The sequence below is a fragment of the Manis javanica genome, chromosome 6, assembly GCF_040802235.1.
Source record: "Manis javanica isolate MJ-LG chromosome 6, MJ_LKY, whole genome shotgun sequence".
In the NCBI taxonomy this organism is placed as follows: Eukaryota; Metazoa; Chordata; class Mammalia; order Pholidota; family Manidae; genus Manis; species Manis javanica.
Window position 1 is genome coordinate 85,330,620 of NC_133161.1, and position 15,117 is coordinate 85,345,736.

Consider the following 15,117-nt stretch of genomic DNA (forward strand, 5'->3'; position numbering starts at 1 on the left):
CAATAGAAAACAATTTTAATGGAACTATGGCTAGTACCTCCAATTACTGGACATACGTTTTCAAATTGTATACTCACTCATTTTCGGTAAGCCACTCAATCATTCGATGTGGCTACCATAGAATTTATTTTAGTTTTCATTCTTTTATTTTGTTTTTTATTCTCTTATTTTAGTTTTTTATTCTTCCTACCTTAATAAAGTGAAAATGGCCTTGAAAGTAAGAGTTATCATCATAAGCAAATAAATCTGTTTAACATGAAACATTCATCTTGAAATCCCAAGCCATGTGCTTTTCTAAGCTAAGGCTCATTTGCTTCACTCTTCATAATTCCAGTTGCTGCCAATGTGCCTCATATCAAAAAAAAAAGAAGGGAGTAACCCCAAGACTTAAAGCCATAGGCGTAGGTTTGAATTGTAGCTTTGCAACTTATTTGTTTTCTTCCCAGTAAAATGAGCATGATAATTACACTCTTACAGCTACTTCACACTGTCACTGTAAGGATTTAAAGTAATTGCTTGTAGCACAGTGCCTGGATATGAACAAATAATAACTTGTTTTTATTGTTGAACCATAAAGTGTGTATGTGTATGTGTGTGTATGAAATCTCTATTTTGAAATATGAAATATTTGGGGCTTTATGCCCAGTAGAATCTAAGTGATCCACAGTAATAGAGGGGAGCAGTGGCGTGAATAATTCAAAACATCCAAATATCATTTGGATGTGTTTTAAAGTATATTTTTAAATTTCATGTCAAATGTGTTTCTAATATCCAAGGAAATGACTTCAAATAAGGGAATGACACAATGATGTGAAGTCCTAACTAAAAGGGATCTAAGGAGCATCCCATTTCTGCTCTTCTCCCCTCTTTTTTCTCCCCTCTCCTCCTCACACCTTGCCTGCCACAAAGAGCTCCCTTCAAGGAAAGTTCCTGCCTCCCCCTGTCCTCTGGACGAGGGCCTGCTTAGAGGTAGGCTGAACTCCCAAAGAAAGGCATCAGGTGCTCATGAAAACGTGCCCATTCGGAGGGAAGAGACAGTAAAGTCAAAAGAGGCGGTGTGGCATATTGCCTACGAGCAAAGGCTCTGGAAGCCGGCAGGCTGGGATGTTAGAGCCTGGGTACTCTGTGGCCTTGGGCAAATTGCTAACCACATGACGCTACAGGGTCTTCTGCCATAAACTTGCAATGGTGATGCCATCAGGTATCTCACATGATTTGTTAAGGTTTGAATTTTGTGTATTTTAAGGTAGCTATAACAGTGTGTGTGTAAGGCTCAGTGTGGATAAGGAAGAGATCGGTAATATGCTAATTTGCCTTTGAATAATAAACTCTTACTTACAAGTTGGTGTTTTCCTACCAAAACCTACAACATTTTTTCTGTGAAACCAGAGAAAAGCAAACAGGATTCTTGGTCTCCTGTAGTGTCTCTGTAAACCCCTACAGCACATCTGTCTTTCCCAAATGAAGCTGTTCTCCTGTGTTGGTACAGAAGGAATAGTTCTCTGGCATAAGCAACCTCCCTTCTGCTTGAGCAGTACTACAGGTCTATCCCATGCAGGAGGTACACACAAGCACATACACACATCAAGAGTGTAGCAGAAGCATTGAAAAGATAGCAGTAATAAAAAGAATGAAAAAAAGGTTCATACTTATATATCAGTCCTTGCATGCCAAGCACTGTTCTAGTTTCTTTACATGTGATCACTCATTTAATTTCAAAATCGTCCTGTGAGGTCCATGGTAGTATTATCCCAATTTTACATTAAAAAAAGAAACTCAGAGAAGTCAGGTAACTTTCCAAAGATCACAGGACAGATAAGAGTATGCACATTATGGCCAAGGAGGCCGTGTCATTGACTGACTGTTCCAGAAGACTGCTGAACATGTGAGGGAGCACAGATAGAAGTGGAAGTCCATCCTATGTATGGGCCAAGACCAAACAACTTGCAACACCTAAATCATTTGTAAAAAATATGTAGATAAATTAGTTCTTCTTACATTTGTCCTTGCGAAGTAGCTCATCCTAAGACTCCAAGCTGAGCGTGTGTGCTTTGAGTCTGGCGTTCTTAATTAAGGCCATTAGTGCCTGTGGTAAAGTGTGTTTGAGCCTCCACGATGATGAGTCTCACTTCAGAGACGCAGGCTCAGCCAGTATTTTCATATGCTGTCTATAACCTTTCACAACAGAAATACAACTGGGGCACCAGCTCATTAACCCACTGATTGTCTTCCCTTCCCATGGTTAGTAGCCCATGTTCTACCTTTCACTGTAACACATACACAAGATTGAGAGTTCAAGGGGCAGACATCCCCGGAGCGAAATGAGCAGGGGCGAGTCTCTCTGCCCCTTGATGCTGATGAAAGCAGTGCCTGACTTCCACAGGGAGCAGCAAGACACAGGCATCAAGGGGTGACCTCCTGGCTGGGGTTCCCCGTCTTAGAGGGAGAAAAGAAAGGCAACACATTTCCAGACTGTAAGCTCCTTGAGGGAGGTTACAATGGCTGTGTACTGCTTATGTCTGACCCTGGAAAATAGTCATCCTGGTAGGCGCTCAAACATTTGTATTAAATAGAAGTCAACCTGCTAGAAAATCTATGTTCTCACATACGTGGCTCTCCCCACACAAATATAGAATGTACATATTCATTGTTTTAAAGAGACATATGCCATATTCATCAATTCCAGTACCCATTTTTTGTATTTTAATATTTCAAAAATTAGAGAGCAAATGACAGCCCATGGGGTATTACTGTTTTACTGGCAGAGTTGGGGTTTTTTTCTTGTGGTACATAAAATAAAGGTGTGCCACACCATCAATGGCTTCTTAGAGTTGATGAAATACCCTGTGTTTAGATAGAGCAAGATCTAAGCACCGTTTAATAAATTTAGTCAAAAAGAAGAGGTAAGATTTGAAAAAGCCATCAACTTGTAAACCAAAGCCTAGCAGATGAGTGGGAAGTTGGCCGTAACTTCTTCACCAGCGGCTGCAGTTCATGTTAGTAATGATTCCTTTCCTTTCCTGTCTTCTCTCAGTGAAGTAGAAAAGGGTAGAAATCACATTCCTGGCATTTATTGTATCCTTCTCAAACTGTGTGGTATGGTATCTAGAGAATAAGCTCTTTGGACACAGCATTTTAGGTCAATGGTTCTCAAAATGTTTAATGTGTTGGAATATCCTGAAAAGTTTCTTAAAACACCATGATCCTCACCTCCTGCCTGAACATTGTGATTTACAAGTCCAGGGTAAGGCCCAAAAACTTTATTTTTAATCCTAGCATGATTATGACGCATCCCAGTCCATGTGTTGGGGATTGGCCAGTCACTACAAAGGACTCAGATTTAGAAGTTCTGCATGGGACCATGTTTGATGGGAGTGTCTGTGATTTGAGAGGCAAATATACTGACAAAAGAAGGATTCTGACAACTGCATCCTGGGGGATGGGACTCAAAGACACAACATGTATTGTTAATCCCCTGATATCTATTTATTTTGGGTTGTTTTTTTTTTTTAGCTGTGCCACATAAAATTGGACGCATCATTGATGGGAGTCCTGCAGATCGCTGTGCAAAACTGAAAGTGGGAGACCGGATCCTAGCAGTGAATGGCCAGTCCATTGTCAGCATGCCGCACGCGGACATCGTGAAGCTCATCAAGGATGCAGGCCTGAGTGTCACACTTCGCATCATTCCCCAGGAGGGTGAGTGCCTGAGCCGGGCTCGCGGAGCCCACCTGCCTGCCATCAGCATGCTGTCAGTATCGCAAGCTGACTGGTGTATCCACTTTTGTAAAAAATTCACACTCTGTTGCAATCTATATCCTGTTTACTCAGTACCAGTTTCATTTGGAGATCAAGCTACGTGACATCATAGATAAGAGTGTGAATCCCAAGACACTGGGTTAGTCAATCATTCCCTATGGTCCCGGGAATACCGTTTTTATGGTTAAGCCAGAACTCATTCAACAGAGATTGTAGAGTTACAAATCTAGAGAAAAAAAATCATGTTAACAGTTAAGCTCTGGAGGATTCTTCAAAGTCAGATTGATTTTGAAAAGCTCGAGGAAGTTTTGTGGTAAAGAGAGGTCATTTAGAAAATGTGGCGTCTGATAAGAATTTTAAAGTCCTACTCAGCCTTTTGAATTTTTCTGTGCAACGACTCCCCCCTGAGGCTTGACGAGTAGCGAGCATCGCAACCCTCAGCCAGGCCTTAAGGGGCCACAAAATTTTAAGTCCCGATTCACCCCAAACTCACCACTGCCAGGTGCAGTGGGCTCATTACCAGTTTGTGGCTACTGGCTCATGAATGACACCTGGGAATTCGGTCCCTGGAGCTCACTGGTGAGTGCACCTCAGTGTCCCATGGGTGCGTGTCATGTTCACTCAGCTTGGTCCCCTGTTTTAGTCAGGGTTCCAATTCCACCTGGGGGCCGTCTGACAAGGAGCATCAACAGCTGCCTGACTTTCAGGACAAAACAGCGGTTCTCAGCTAAGATGATTTTGTGTTTGGCAGTGTCTGCAGACATTTTCATTGTCTCAGTTGTGGCTGGAATGCTGCTGTCTTCTAGTGGGTAGAGAGCAAGGAAGCGTCCAAACACCCTTCAGGCACAGCAGCCAAGAATGACCTGCCCAAACGTCAGGAGTGCCAGAGCCAGGAAACCCTGATACAGTGGAGACGAAATTTTTTAGTTGGAGCTGTAAGAAAAGAAAGTACTTAATAAAGGAATAGATCACCTCCCTCTTATCACCCAACCAAAAAAAGAAATAAAAGAACAGAAAATGACCATGTTATTTTTAACTGCTTATTTGCTGATACCGTTATGTGTGAAATATTCAAGGGACATTACTTCTATTTGCTCACTAAAAATTTAACTCGCTTCTCCATTTTCCCAGTCAGAATTAAGTCTGTTCTGCTCTTATTCCAAAAGGGAGAGATATTTCAGTTGGTAATTTGATGCTATGACAAGAAAATCCTAGAAGCAGTTTTAACAAAGAACAACTTTATGAACCTTCCTTTGTCCTGTTCATTCTTCTGTCTGGGGAAACATGGAGCACAGAGCGTTATTAGGCAATAAGAATAAGACTAACAAGGAACTGGGAAGAAGATTGTACGCAGCATTTACGTTTGCTATTGTTAGTTCCTTATCCATTCTAAGGACTGGTAGGACTCATCACATTATAACCAAAAAGTAGTGGCTGAAATGTTTTCCCCCAGCAAGTAATGCTGGAGCCATAAAATATATTTCAGATCTTCTCTGAAGTATTTTTCATAGTTTTAACAGGTTTTTTTTTTCTAACTGTAATCTTCTCTTCTGACAAAATGGCAAGAGACCCTGTTCATAACCTTGTTCGGCAACAGTAATAACAAAAGAATGGTAATTACGGGAGTGGTATTAGAACTTGTACGTTTAAGCTGCTTCCTTAAAGTCTAACAGAAACTGAAATAACCAAAGCCTTGAGTGACCATCTCGGCCACCTCTCATCATTTGTCAAGCGCCAACCTGCCTGTATGCACCCTTCGGTTCCCCATTGCAGAGCTCCACAGCCCCGCCTCGGCACCCAGCTCAGAGAAGCAGAGCCCCCTGGCCCAGCAGCACAGCCCCCTGGCCCAGCAGAGCCCTCTGGCCCAGCCCAGCCCAGCCACTCCCAGTAGTCCTGTCACCCAACCGGCTCCTCCTCAGCCACTTCAGCCGCAAGGACATGAAAATAGGTAAGGTTTCCTCTGGCTTTTCTAATTCTGAGAGGTGAGAAGAGGTACACAGAGGGAGAGTTTGGGACAGGGGAAGACACAGGCAGAAGAGAGCTCTTCATAAAGTGGAAATTGCCATGTGCATCTTGCTGAGATCTTGAGACTGTGTGGATATTATCAATGTGGCTTCATTAATAAATATAAGCATCTGTCCTTCATAATAAGGGAACCTTTCCTGAAGGAATGATGAGTGACTGCAGAGGAGTAGAGTGATCTAGCTGAAGGGCACCTTAAAGAGAGTCCACACAGAGTGAAGACTGTGTAGACAGGGTCTTTGGCAGCAGGGAGCAGGCCCGTGGAGGAGGGAGGTCAGGCCAACCAGGGGATGTGAGGAGGGGCCAGTGAGGGGGCGCAGGAACCACCCTGCAGGGTGTGTAAGTGTGTTAAGGAGTTTGATCTTAGTGTGGTGAGAAGTCTTTGGAACATTTTAAGCTGAGGACTGAAATCATTGGACTGGTTCTTCAAAATATCTCAATCACTACAAAGGACAGACAGGAGGATGGTCAGGGTGAATGCAGGTCAAGGAGTTAGACATGCTGCCAGTGTCCACTGAACCATGGAGAGGGTGGCTTAAAGGGTGACAGGGCAGAGAGAGGGGGGAATGTTGAAGGATTTGTAAGCATTAATACATGTGCATGTTTACCGCGTTTTCCTCCCACCCGTGATCTAAGAGGTTCTTCCATTCCACATCATGGACTGATGTGAATAAGGCACTTTGAACTGCCAGGAAAAAGGATGCTGTATTGAAAGCAACACTGTCTTCTTATTTTGACTTCTGTGTAACAGGGAGCCTGGGTAAGGTTGAGCCATTAAAGAAAGATCTGGAGATATGTTCCCGTGGTGTTTCTCCCCTTTCAAAGAAGACAAACAAAACAACCCATGGGGGCATCTCTGAGCACAGCAAAGCCCTCACCATTCTCTTCCACAATCCTAATGTTCTCTGAACATCTGCTTCCCACCCCCTGCCTTGCATGTGGTGAAGATGAGGTGAGGCCCAGGTTTTGAGTCCCAGATGCCCAGGTCCATCACTCCCACTGCTGCCAAGCAGGTATTCTCCCTGTGCCACAGTTGTTATTTCCATGGAGTCCTGTTCTTTTCTGATTTCCCCCATTTGCTTTCATAGAAAAGTTAATGTCTGTTGTCCTCAAGTGTTTATGGTTTTAATATAGTCTAGGGAAGACAAAAGACTAAGCGCCACAGAGCAAATGCTGCAGAGGTAAGAGTTTGACAACCCGTAAGAGGATTAAGTCCTGGGTGCCTCAGTCACAGGCTCCATGTATTCGCTTCCATCGTGTGTTTGGACAAATTGCACCCGCTTTCCCCAGGATTCATTTTAGACTCAGGAGGAGGGTTCTCAGTGCACTGGTGGTCCCCAAGCCAGCTTCTGACTCTTCTTGGCTGCTGCTTAGTCCCCCACAACTCTCTCCTCCTCCTCCTCCCGGGGCCAGACTCTCCTGGACATGCCTCTTGCTTCCTGCCGTGGGTAGGTAATGTAGCCCTTGGTGTGTTCCAATCCAGTGGGAAGAGCAATATTTGGGCGAGGCCACCATGCTGTCCCATCCGCTACTAGCTCACCACTTAAGGACTCAGTGGCCCCCAGCACAGAAGCAGCAGCAGTCTTTGGAATATTGTTTGTCGTGACTACAAAATAAATATTCTTCCTTACTAAGCCTGGGATCAACAGACTGACCTGAGCCAAATTCTTATAAATCGCCAACAGGTGTGCCCAGAGAGCTCAGCTGTGTTTGCTTCAGTAATATGGAAAGGCTGGCAAGCGCCTCCTCCAGCTCTTGGGCCTGTCCTGGCACTGGGTTCCTGGCTAAACTCTTTGATTGCCTGTGGGTGGCTCTTTTCCATATGAATGAAGAGATCAAAAACTCCATTTTCCTAGCTGCATTTGAAGATAGTCATGGTATCAGACAGAAACTCTGCTTTTTTCTAGATCAAGCTAGAATGCCTCCAAGACAGCTTGTATGCCAAGGGCAGAGTATGAATTTCCTATTAGTTCATTTGTACAAGAAGTGCCCACCTAGATGTCAAATTCAGCCAGTTTCCACATTAAAGTGGGGTAAAATAAAAGTGACGATCTGCTTGCAAATTTTTATTTTACAAGTTAGAATGAGTGAATATTTTATCCTTATTTACTCTTGAATTGACTTTCTAATACCCTGCACACCTCTGCCTATTTATCTGTTCCCTAACATTCTTTTGGTGTGTGCTCAGGAGGCAAAATCATTTCAATATGTGCATAAGTAAAACACTGTTCAAAGAGAAACATTTGTTAAGAACGATGAAAGAGCTGTTATGTAATATATTCCAGAACTAAATATAAATAGCAGAGTTCACCTTCCCCAGCAAGGGCAGCTGATACTTGATGGCATTTTAAATAGCCAGGTCCGTGGAAGAGCACTGGAATCGACTTCTTTCACAGATTTTGAACCTTAGATGCTTAAGGCTGGAAGGAATTCTTGAAAGGCCCACATGAGGCAAAATCTCACGATAATCCCACCACATGGCAGCATTTCTTGGTTCTAGCACTTGTTTATACCACAGCATTCTGCTAGAATTCACCATTAGTAATCTGGTTTTATCATCTCCGAAGTCTCTTTAATAAGGGAATTAAGAGCTACCAAAGGTTATACTGACCTTCTTTCATGACTGCAAGAAATTTAAAGAGGCTTTTTTTAATAATCCTGAGTTTTCCTTAAAATGTTTCACAAATTCAAAGCACCATAATTTTTTCCTAGTCAATGTATCAGCAACACTCATAAAAAATTAAGTATATTTTCCTTATTTAAGAATAAGGAAATGTGCAGTTCAAGTGAAATCCTGACACACAGCATTGGTGCAGGAAGGTAGACTTGGCTGACAGATGTAGCAAGTTTTAATTGTTCCTATTTCAGGCTTTTGTGCAATCTTTGGGGAAACTCTTACATTTCTCCCTTTTTTGCTATACCTTGTGACACCTCTGGTTAGAAATGGAGCATCCATATCTGGTGTGGATATTTCATGCCAGTAGCATAGATAATGAAACTAAGGTAACTATGCCATTAAATGTAACATCTTAACCACCAAGCAAGCTAAAACAACGTAACATCTAAACCACCAAGCAAGCTATTTCTAGAAAGGAACCACCACACACCAACAAATGTCACCAAATATCCAGTTCCTTTTGTTTAATTCATGCATTTGCATAGGTAAGCATCTTATTCAAAGCATGTTTTAAATAATTCTGTTCTCAACAGGCACACTCTCAGTCAGTGTGTGGGCCACTTGCTACTGTACAAAGCAAAGCCTAAATTATGCAACTCACAAAAGGAATGTGTCACTTCTGCAAGATTAAGTAACAAATGGAACCAACTCAAAGCATTAAAATAACCTCCCCAACTCCCTGCCAAAAGTCCCAAATAAATCTATCCTTTGTCATGCACTTTAACTGTGTCCTCACCAAATATTAAATTACATTTACAGCAATTGTTCAGGTGAGTGGTTTTTTAAAAATATTTAGTACTAATAGGCATCAGTGAGACCATAAGCCAGTGAAAACCCATCCAGTCTGAAAAGTAAAATTCTGCTAGTCTTGAACCTGCTTTCCTGACTCATTTAAGTTTGTCCTTGGTACTAAATATTTTTTCAATTCCTCAAACCCTCCATATTAATTTTAGATAAAACTTATTTTATCTGAAATTAAATAAAATGTTATTATGTAGAATGTGTTTTTTTAAATCTTCCAATATCCCTGATTAGTCACTATAGGCTGTTGCCATGACAATGGACAATGAATTACAGAACTAAGTAGCCTCTATATTGTGATAATTTTTCGATTTATCTTATTAAAAATGCCATAACAATAGGCATGGAGTATTTGACTCCCCTTTTGGAACTGGCAACCCTCTCAGTTTACAGCAGTTTGGATTCACAGCACAGCAATAAATAACTAGTTCTGGTCTCTGTATTTATTTTATTAGTAATTAAAAATCTAGAAACAAGAAAGAGGCAAATGTTGGACAGGATCATTTTTCTTTCCTTGCATCTTACGACTGGGACAGTATCTGATACGAAACTGATGGCTATAGTCTAGTATTTAAACTCTACATAATATGCTTCTATTCTTAGTAATGACCCAATGACTTTCTATTTGATTTGCGGCTGATGATTATACCTTACTATCACCCTTTTAACCTCTGTAAGGTAGTCAGAAAGACCCAACAGGTTAAAATCACCTTTAATTATGTATTTTTGGAGTATTCAGAGATCATTTTAATCATGTTTCCATGAAATAATGTATGGTGCGTATGTGTGTGAAAGAGAGAGAGAGGTTGAGAAAGTTGATTTACTGGTGTTGAGACGGACCGGTATTTTTGGATGTAGAGTTAAGTGTTTCATTCCCTGGATTTGCCATAGTTGTACAGTTTTTACATGGCCAAAGCCAGTGAGAGATATCCCTAAGTCCTTTTCCCCGGAGTTCTGGTTGATTGCTTTCCTAAGGCACCAAGTGAAAAGTATACAATATGGCATTTGTCAAAGATTCAAAAATAATAATCCTTTATTTAGTCTTCTCATAATTCTGAACATGCAGGACGACCACCATGAGATGTGGCCTGTCATGTCTAAAGAGGTCATGGGATCATTCTAATCTCTTTAGGATGCTGAGATAACGAAGCAAATCCATTTCCATTTATTTAGTTACAGGTCAGAAGTAAAAGCGAGGCAAGATGTGAAACCAGACATCCGGCAGCCTCCGTTCACCGACTACAGGCAGCCGCCGCTGGACTACAGGCAGCCTCCAGCGGGGGACTACCAGCAGCCCCCGCCCCTGGACTACAGGCAGCCTCCCCTGCTGGACTACAGGCAGCACTCCCCTGACACCAGGCAGTACCCCCCATCAGACTACAGGCCGCCCCAGGTACATCAAAGACCCCATTAAATATCACTTTTCTAATCAGCAGACCTGTAATTCACAGACACACATGACTGAGACATTTATTTGTGGTGCTCATCAGCCCTGACTGCAAAAACTCAAAGGAGAGAAAACCCCACTCCCACCTGCATGCAGTAATAACATGTTCGCTGAGTAAAGGGCTGAACACCAAAGTTAATGAACGCAAAGGAGCTTTTTTTACTGGCCGAGCACGCTGCTCTCTGATCCACTTGAACCCTTAGAATTCTTCTGTCTTGCATTTTCCTAGACCGTGAAGTCAGATGGCTTCTCCCCGCATCGTGTCATTTGGAACACATTAACTGAGACAGGAGGAAAATAGGGAAGCTAACCACGGAAGTGCCACTGATTTTAAATAACTGTTTATTCCATTATCTCCCCAATCCCAAAGGATTTTGATTATTTCACTGTGGACATGGAGAAAGGAGCCAAAGGATTTGGATTCAGCATTCGTGGAGGAAGGGAATACAAAATGGATTTGTACGTGCTGCGACTGGCAGAGGACGGGCCAGCAATAAGGAACGGAAGGATGAGGGTAAGAACAGGCTCTTTTTATAGGATTGCTTAATTCTGAAAAGAAAAACCGCTGCAGTGTCAGGAGAGGCTGACACATAAAAAGCCAACAGGTTCAGTGTGGGTTGGCCTTCTTTCCATTTCATGACCCAGTTTTCTAAAGGTTTTACCAAACATTATTTAAAATGTATCATCTCTCTCCCTTTCCTGCTTTAAGCCTTCAAACTGACAAATCTCAAAGTAGTGTTTTACTGATGGAGTTTGTCTCAAGACCATACTAAAGAAAATGAACAAAGTAATTTAAGAAATAGCTTAAAATGGAGATGTGGATCCACAATTTTTTCTATGGCTTGATAGTTTTCATTTGAGATTAAATCTCTTGAAATTTGTTTTTTTGTTTTATGCTTCTTTTCCTCCATGTTTATTAATCAAATGGTTCTCTTTTTCTTTGGAAATATTTCTTGTGTAATGACTGGTTTTTGGCTTCATGTTGTGCAGATAGGCAGTAGGAGAAAGGGGCACGAGGTTTTGGGTACATGTTGCCATTAAAAATGGTAGCAGTGAGAAATTTTCCAATTAGAGTGTAAGTTTAAGGTAGGTTGTTTAAAGTAACAGTTACTTTGAGTCTTCTGATGGTGAGTAGTTAATTCTTCATCTAAAGGTACAAAACACAACTTGATAACCACATACAGTATTAGTGAACTTTTCTCTCTCTCTGTCTCTCTCTCTTATCAATGGAGATTAATAAACACATAGTCAAGGTTAGTTATTATTATAAATAAAACCTAGAATTCATTCTTGCCCTCCCCTCTTGCTCATTAAGTTAATATAGAAAAGCTGTGGTTCTTGGGCTCTGGAACCTCAGATTCTTGTGCTGAACTTCACTGGCCACTGGATTCTGGACAACTGAATGACTCTCACTGCAGCCAATGCTCCCATTTCCATGATCCTCATTCCCAAGGCAATGCATTGTCCCCAGTGCAAAAGTAGGAAGAATGTAAATCGTGTTTATATTTCTACCCACTTCACAATCCTCTGACAGCTGGCAAGTGTCTAAGTTGGGATTTGCACCCAGGTAAGGCTGACGCCTGGGACTGGCAACTTCTGCCCTGATCCTACACCAGCCTCCTCTTGCCCCATCTCAACATGGCTTCTTGGCTGCCAGCTTCTCTATAAACAGAAGGGCACTTTCTTAACATGCTGCAAAGCCAGCTGACAAGTGGTTAAATAAAACAGTTCATCTTGGGGGTGCAGGTGAAAGCAATGGGGGCAGGAGGCCTGGACACATGGCCCCACCCCCACCCCCAGGAGACTCAGAGGTCGCCTGTGTGGCTCCCCAACAGTGCCACATTTTTAGACAATCATCCTAAATGGCTGCTCCATTTAGGAGCAGTACTCCCAAGGCATAGAAACCTAAATAGAGGAGTACTCTTTCTACCAGAATCTAAGCCAGAGCAGTGGTCTTCAGTGTGGTCCCTGGTACTGGCATCACCTGGGCCTGTGTTAGAAATGCAAATTCTCAAGCCTTGCTGCAGAATTGGAAACTCTAGGACAGGACCACCAGGCTGTGTTTGTGTGACTCACCTCCAGGTGAATCTGACACAGGTCAGAGTTTGAGAACTGCTGAGCCAGAGGAAAGTGACGTGACAGGTGTGACAGGGGGAGGATGTGTGTGACTCAGGCTTTGCTCATCCCCTCCGTATTTTGTCTAAGGAGGTTTCCAATCTGTTCCAACAGTTTACCTGAGCTCCTTAACTCCATGTAAACACAGATTTGAGATTCTGCTGGCCAGTGCTCAATTTTATGAGAGGCGCTTTTTCTTCTGGCAGGTGATAAAAATGGCCCTCTACCTCAGTTTCAGGAAATGTTATTTTCACTTCTTTTCAAAGATGATACAAATAAGCACTATATCATCATTTTCCTGTTTTTATGAACAACCTACTCTTTCTGTATACAACCTATCTAAAAGGAATTATTATGGCCAGGGTTAAATAATCTATGTTAGTTTATTTTGGACTGCATATATATGTTTCTAATACTTAATTCCAAAGAAAAAGAGCCACTTGGGAGTCACAGAAATTTCATAGATCAAATTTTACTGGTTATTTTTATCTCTGGTCTTTAAAATAAGGGCTGGCAATTTGGCAGAGATAGTTGGAAGACATCTTTCTGCTTTTTATGGATTATATTTGATACTCAAATGTTTCAGGTCATTCTCACTGATGGATTCTTATAGCACCTATGTAGAATTTGTCCAGGGTGACAAATTCCATGTGAGGGAAAGAATTACTTCATTATAGAAGTTCCAAGGTGCTCATATTACCACTGTCAGAATTAGATCAATATTTCATATCTACATAACTAAAAATCATCAATTGCTCATGATCATAAGCACATAATTCAAGTCTCATTTTTATGTTTATAATCAAATGTAATCACTTAAGTTAATCTTTTCTACCTTCATTAGTGCTTATCAATAATTGGCAAGGATCCTTTAATTCACATGTGTTTAAATTACTACACCAAGGACCAGGGTCAATCAATATTTGTGTGACTCACTGGCTTAATTATTTTAAACTAATATATAAACTGGATAACATACAAGTTACCAACTTGGAAATTTCACAACACAATTAATTAGGGACCCATTTCTCATCTTAGAAAGCTCCCCAACCATTGGTGCCCAGATAACATATAGGATCTTCATTATCTGTGCAGATGATGCTTAAAAGGCAGCTCTCCACCCCACGTATATTATGGCTTGGTTTGTAAAACCAAGAGACTCCTGAGAAACGTAGGTAAACTAGACATTCATGGGCTATCAATAAAAATAAGCTCAAGAAGAGAAGCTAGCCTTTAAAACACCCAGGCACATTCCTCCCTGTTAATGTGATTCCTTCACGTTTAGTCATAATATATTTATTATTCCTCTATGCCCAAACACACACACACTTAATGATCAATTAAGTTTGAAAAAGACTGCATTTTTTTTTTATTTTTCATGTTCAGAACAGAAGGAAAAAGCCAAGTACTGATCTGATTGATAATAGCAGGATCTCTTAAATTAAACCAGTGTGGTAAAGTCGTTCAAATCAGAATTACAATGAAAGAGCTAGGTGATTTTGAAAAGTCATTTCATATAACAGTTAATGAATTACTGGGCCCTTGGGTTAGGAATGTAAATACTACTACTTCTGAGCACTTAGTTAACACCAGATGTTAGTCGCCAAACCTGAGACTTTTCCTGAGTGTTTTATGATAGTCTTGGTTGTAGAACAGTGGTGGCACTTGGCTGTTCAGTAATACAAGACTTCTTTAAAAATACGGAGAAAACCAGGTACAGTAGGTGTCCAAGGAGGTGGTCAGCATGGATGTAGGGATAGCCTTCTCACCCTAGGGATTCTAAGAGTGGCATAGATACATATTTTTAAAGCATGCCCTTAGGCATCCAAGTGATAGCCCAGGCATCTTTGGGAAATGCCGGTGATCTTCCCACCTCAGGGATTCTGTCATGGACTGGTGAGACACAGGCAGACATCCCAGCAGGGAGTCCCAAGTGAATGATTTCACTCTAGTCTCTCTGGGCCCTTGCAGCACAGAGAAATATCTATAGCAAATTAGACTGACTTTGATTAGTAAGTACTCCCATATAACATAGATTTGTTTTTCCTCCTCAGAAAGCATTGCATGTTTACTTAATTTTTAGTTCAAATAAATATTTACATTTGATGAAATAAGAGTCAGATCAGGCAAGTATCCTGATAAGGTACAAGGTCAATAGGTTCCCTCAAAATATGAGAAACTGCCAACAGTAAGCCATGAACCAAAAGTAGTGGAGAAATTACTGGTTCCTTTTGAGGGTCAGATTTACAAACCAAAGTCTAGATACAAAGGACAGGATAACAAACTCTTTTTTCAG

At 41.4% G+C, this 15,117-nt stretch overlaps 1 protein-coding gene across 8 annotated transcripts in view; it reads left to right on the plus strand.

The window, feature by feature from the left end:
* The window catches only part of MAGI2 (membrane associated guanylate kinase, WW and PDZ domain containing 2), a 1,446,279-nt gene that overhangs the window by 1,340,372 nt on the left and 90,790 nt on the right, over positions 1-15,117 (plus strand). For all 8 annotated transcript variants that reach the window (XM_073238936.1, XM_073238938.1, XM_073238937.1 and 5 more), the window contains 4 exons: positions 3,514-3,699; positions 5,533-5,707; positions 10,433-10,652; positions 11,077-11,220. In XM_073238936.1, the coding sequence (XP_073095037.1) occupies positions 3,514-3,699; positions 5,533-5,707; positions 10,433-10,652; positions 11,077-11,220 (725 nt within the window). The remainder of the gene's footprint in view (positions 1-3,513; positions 3,700-5,532; positions 5,708-10,432; positions 10,653-11,076; positions 11,221-15,117) is intronic.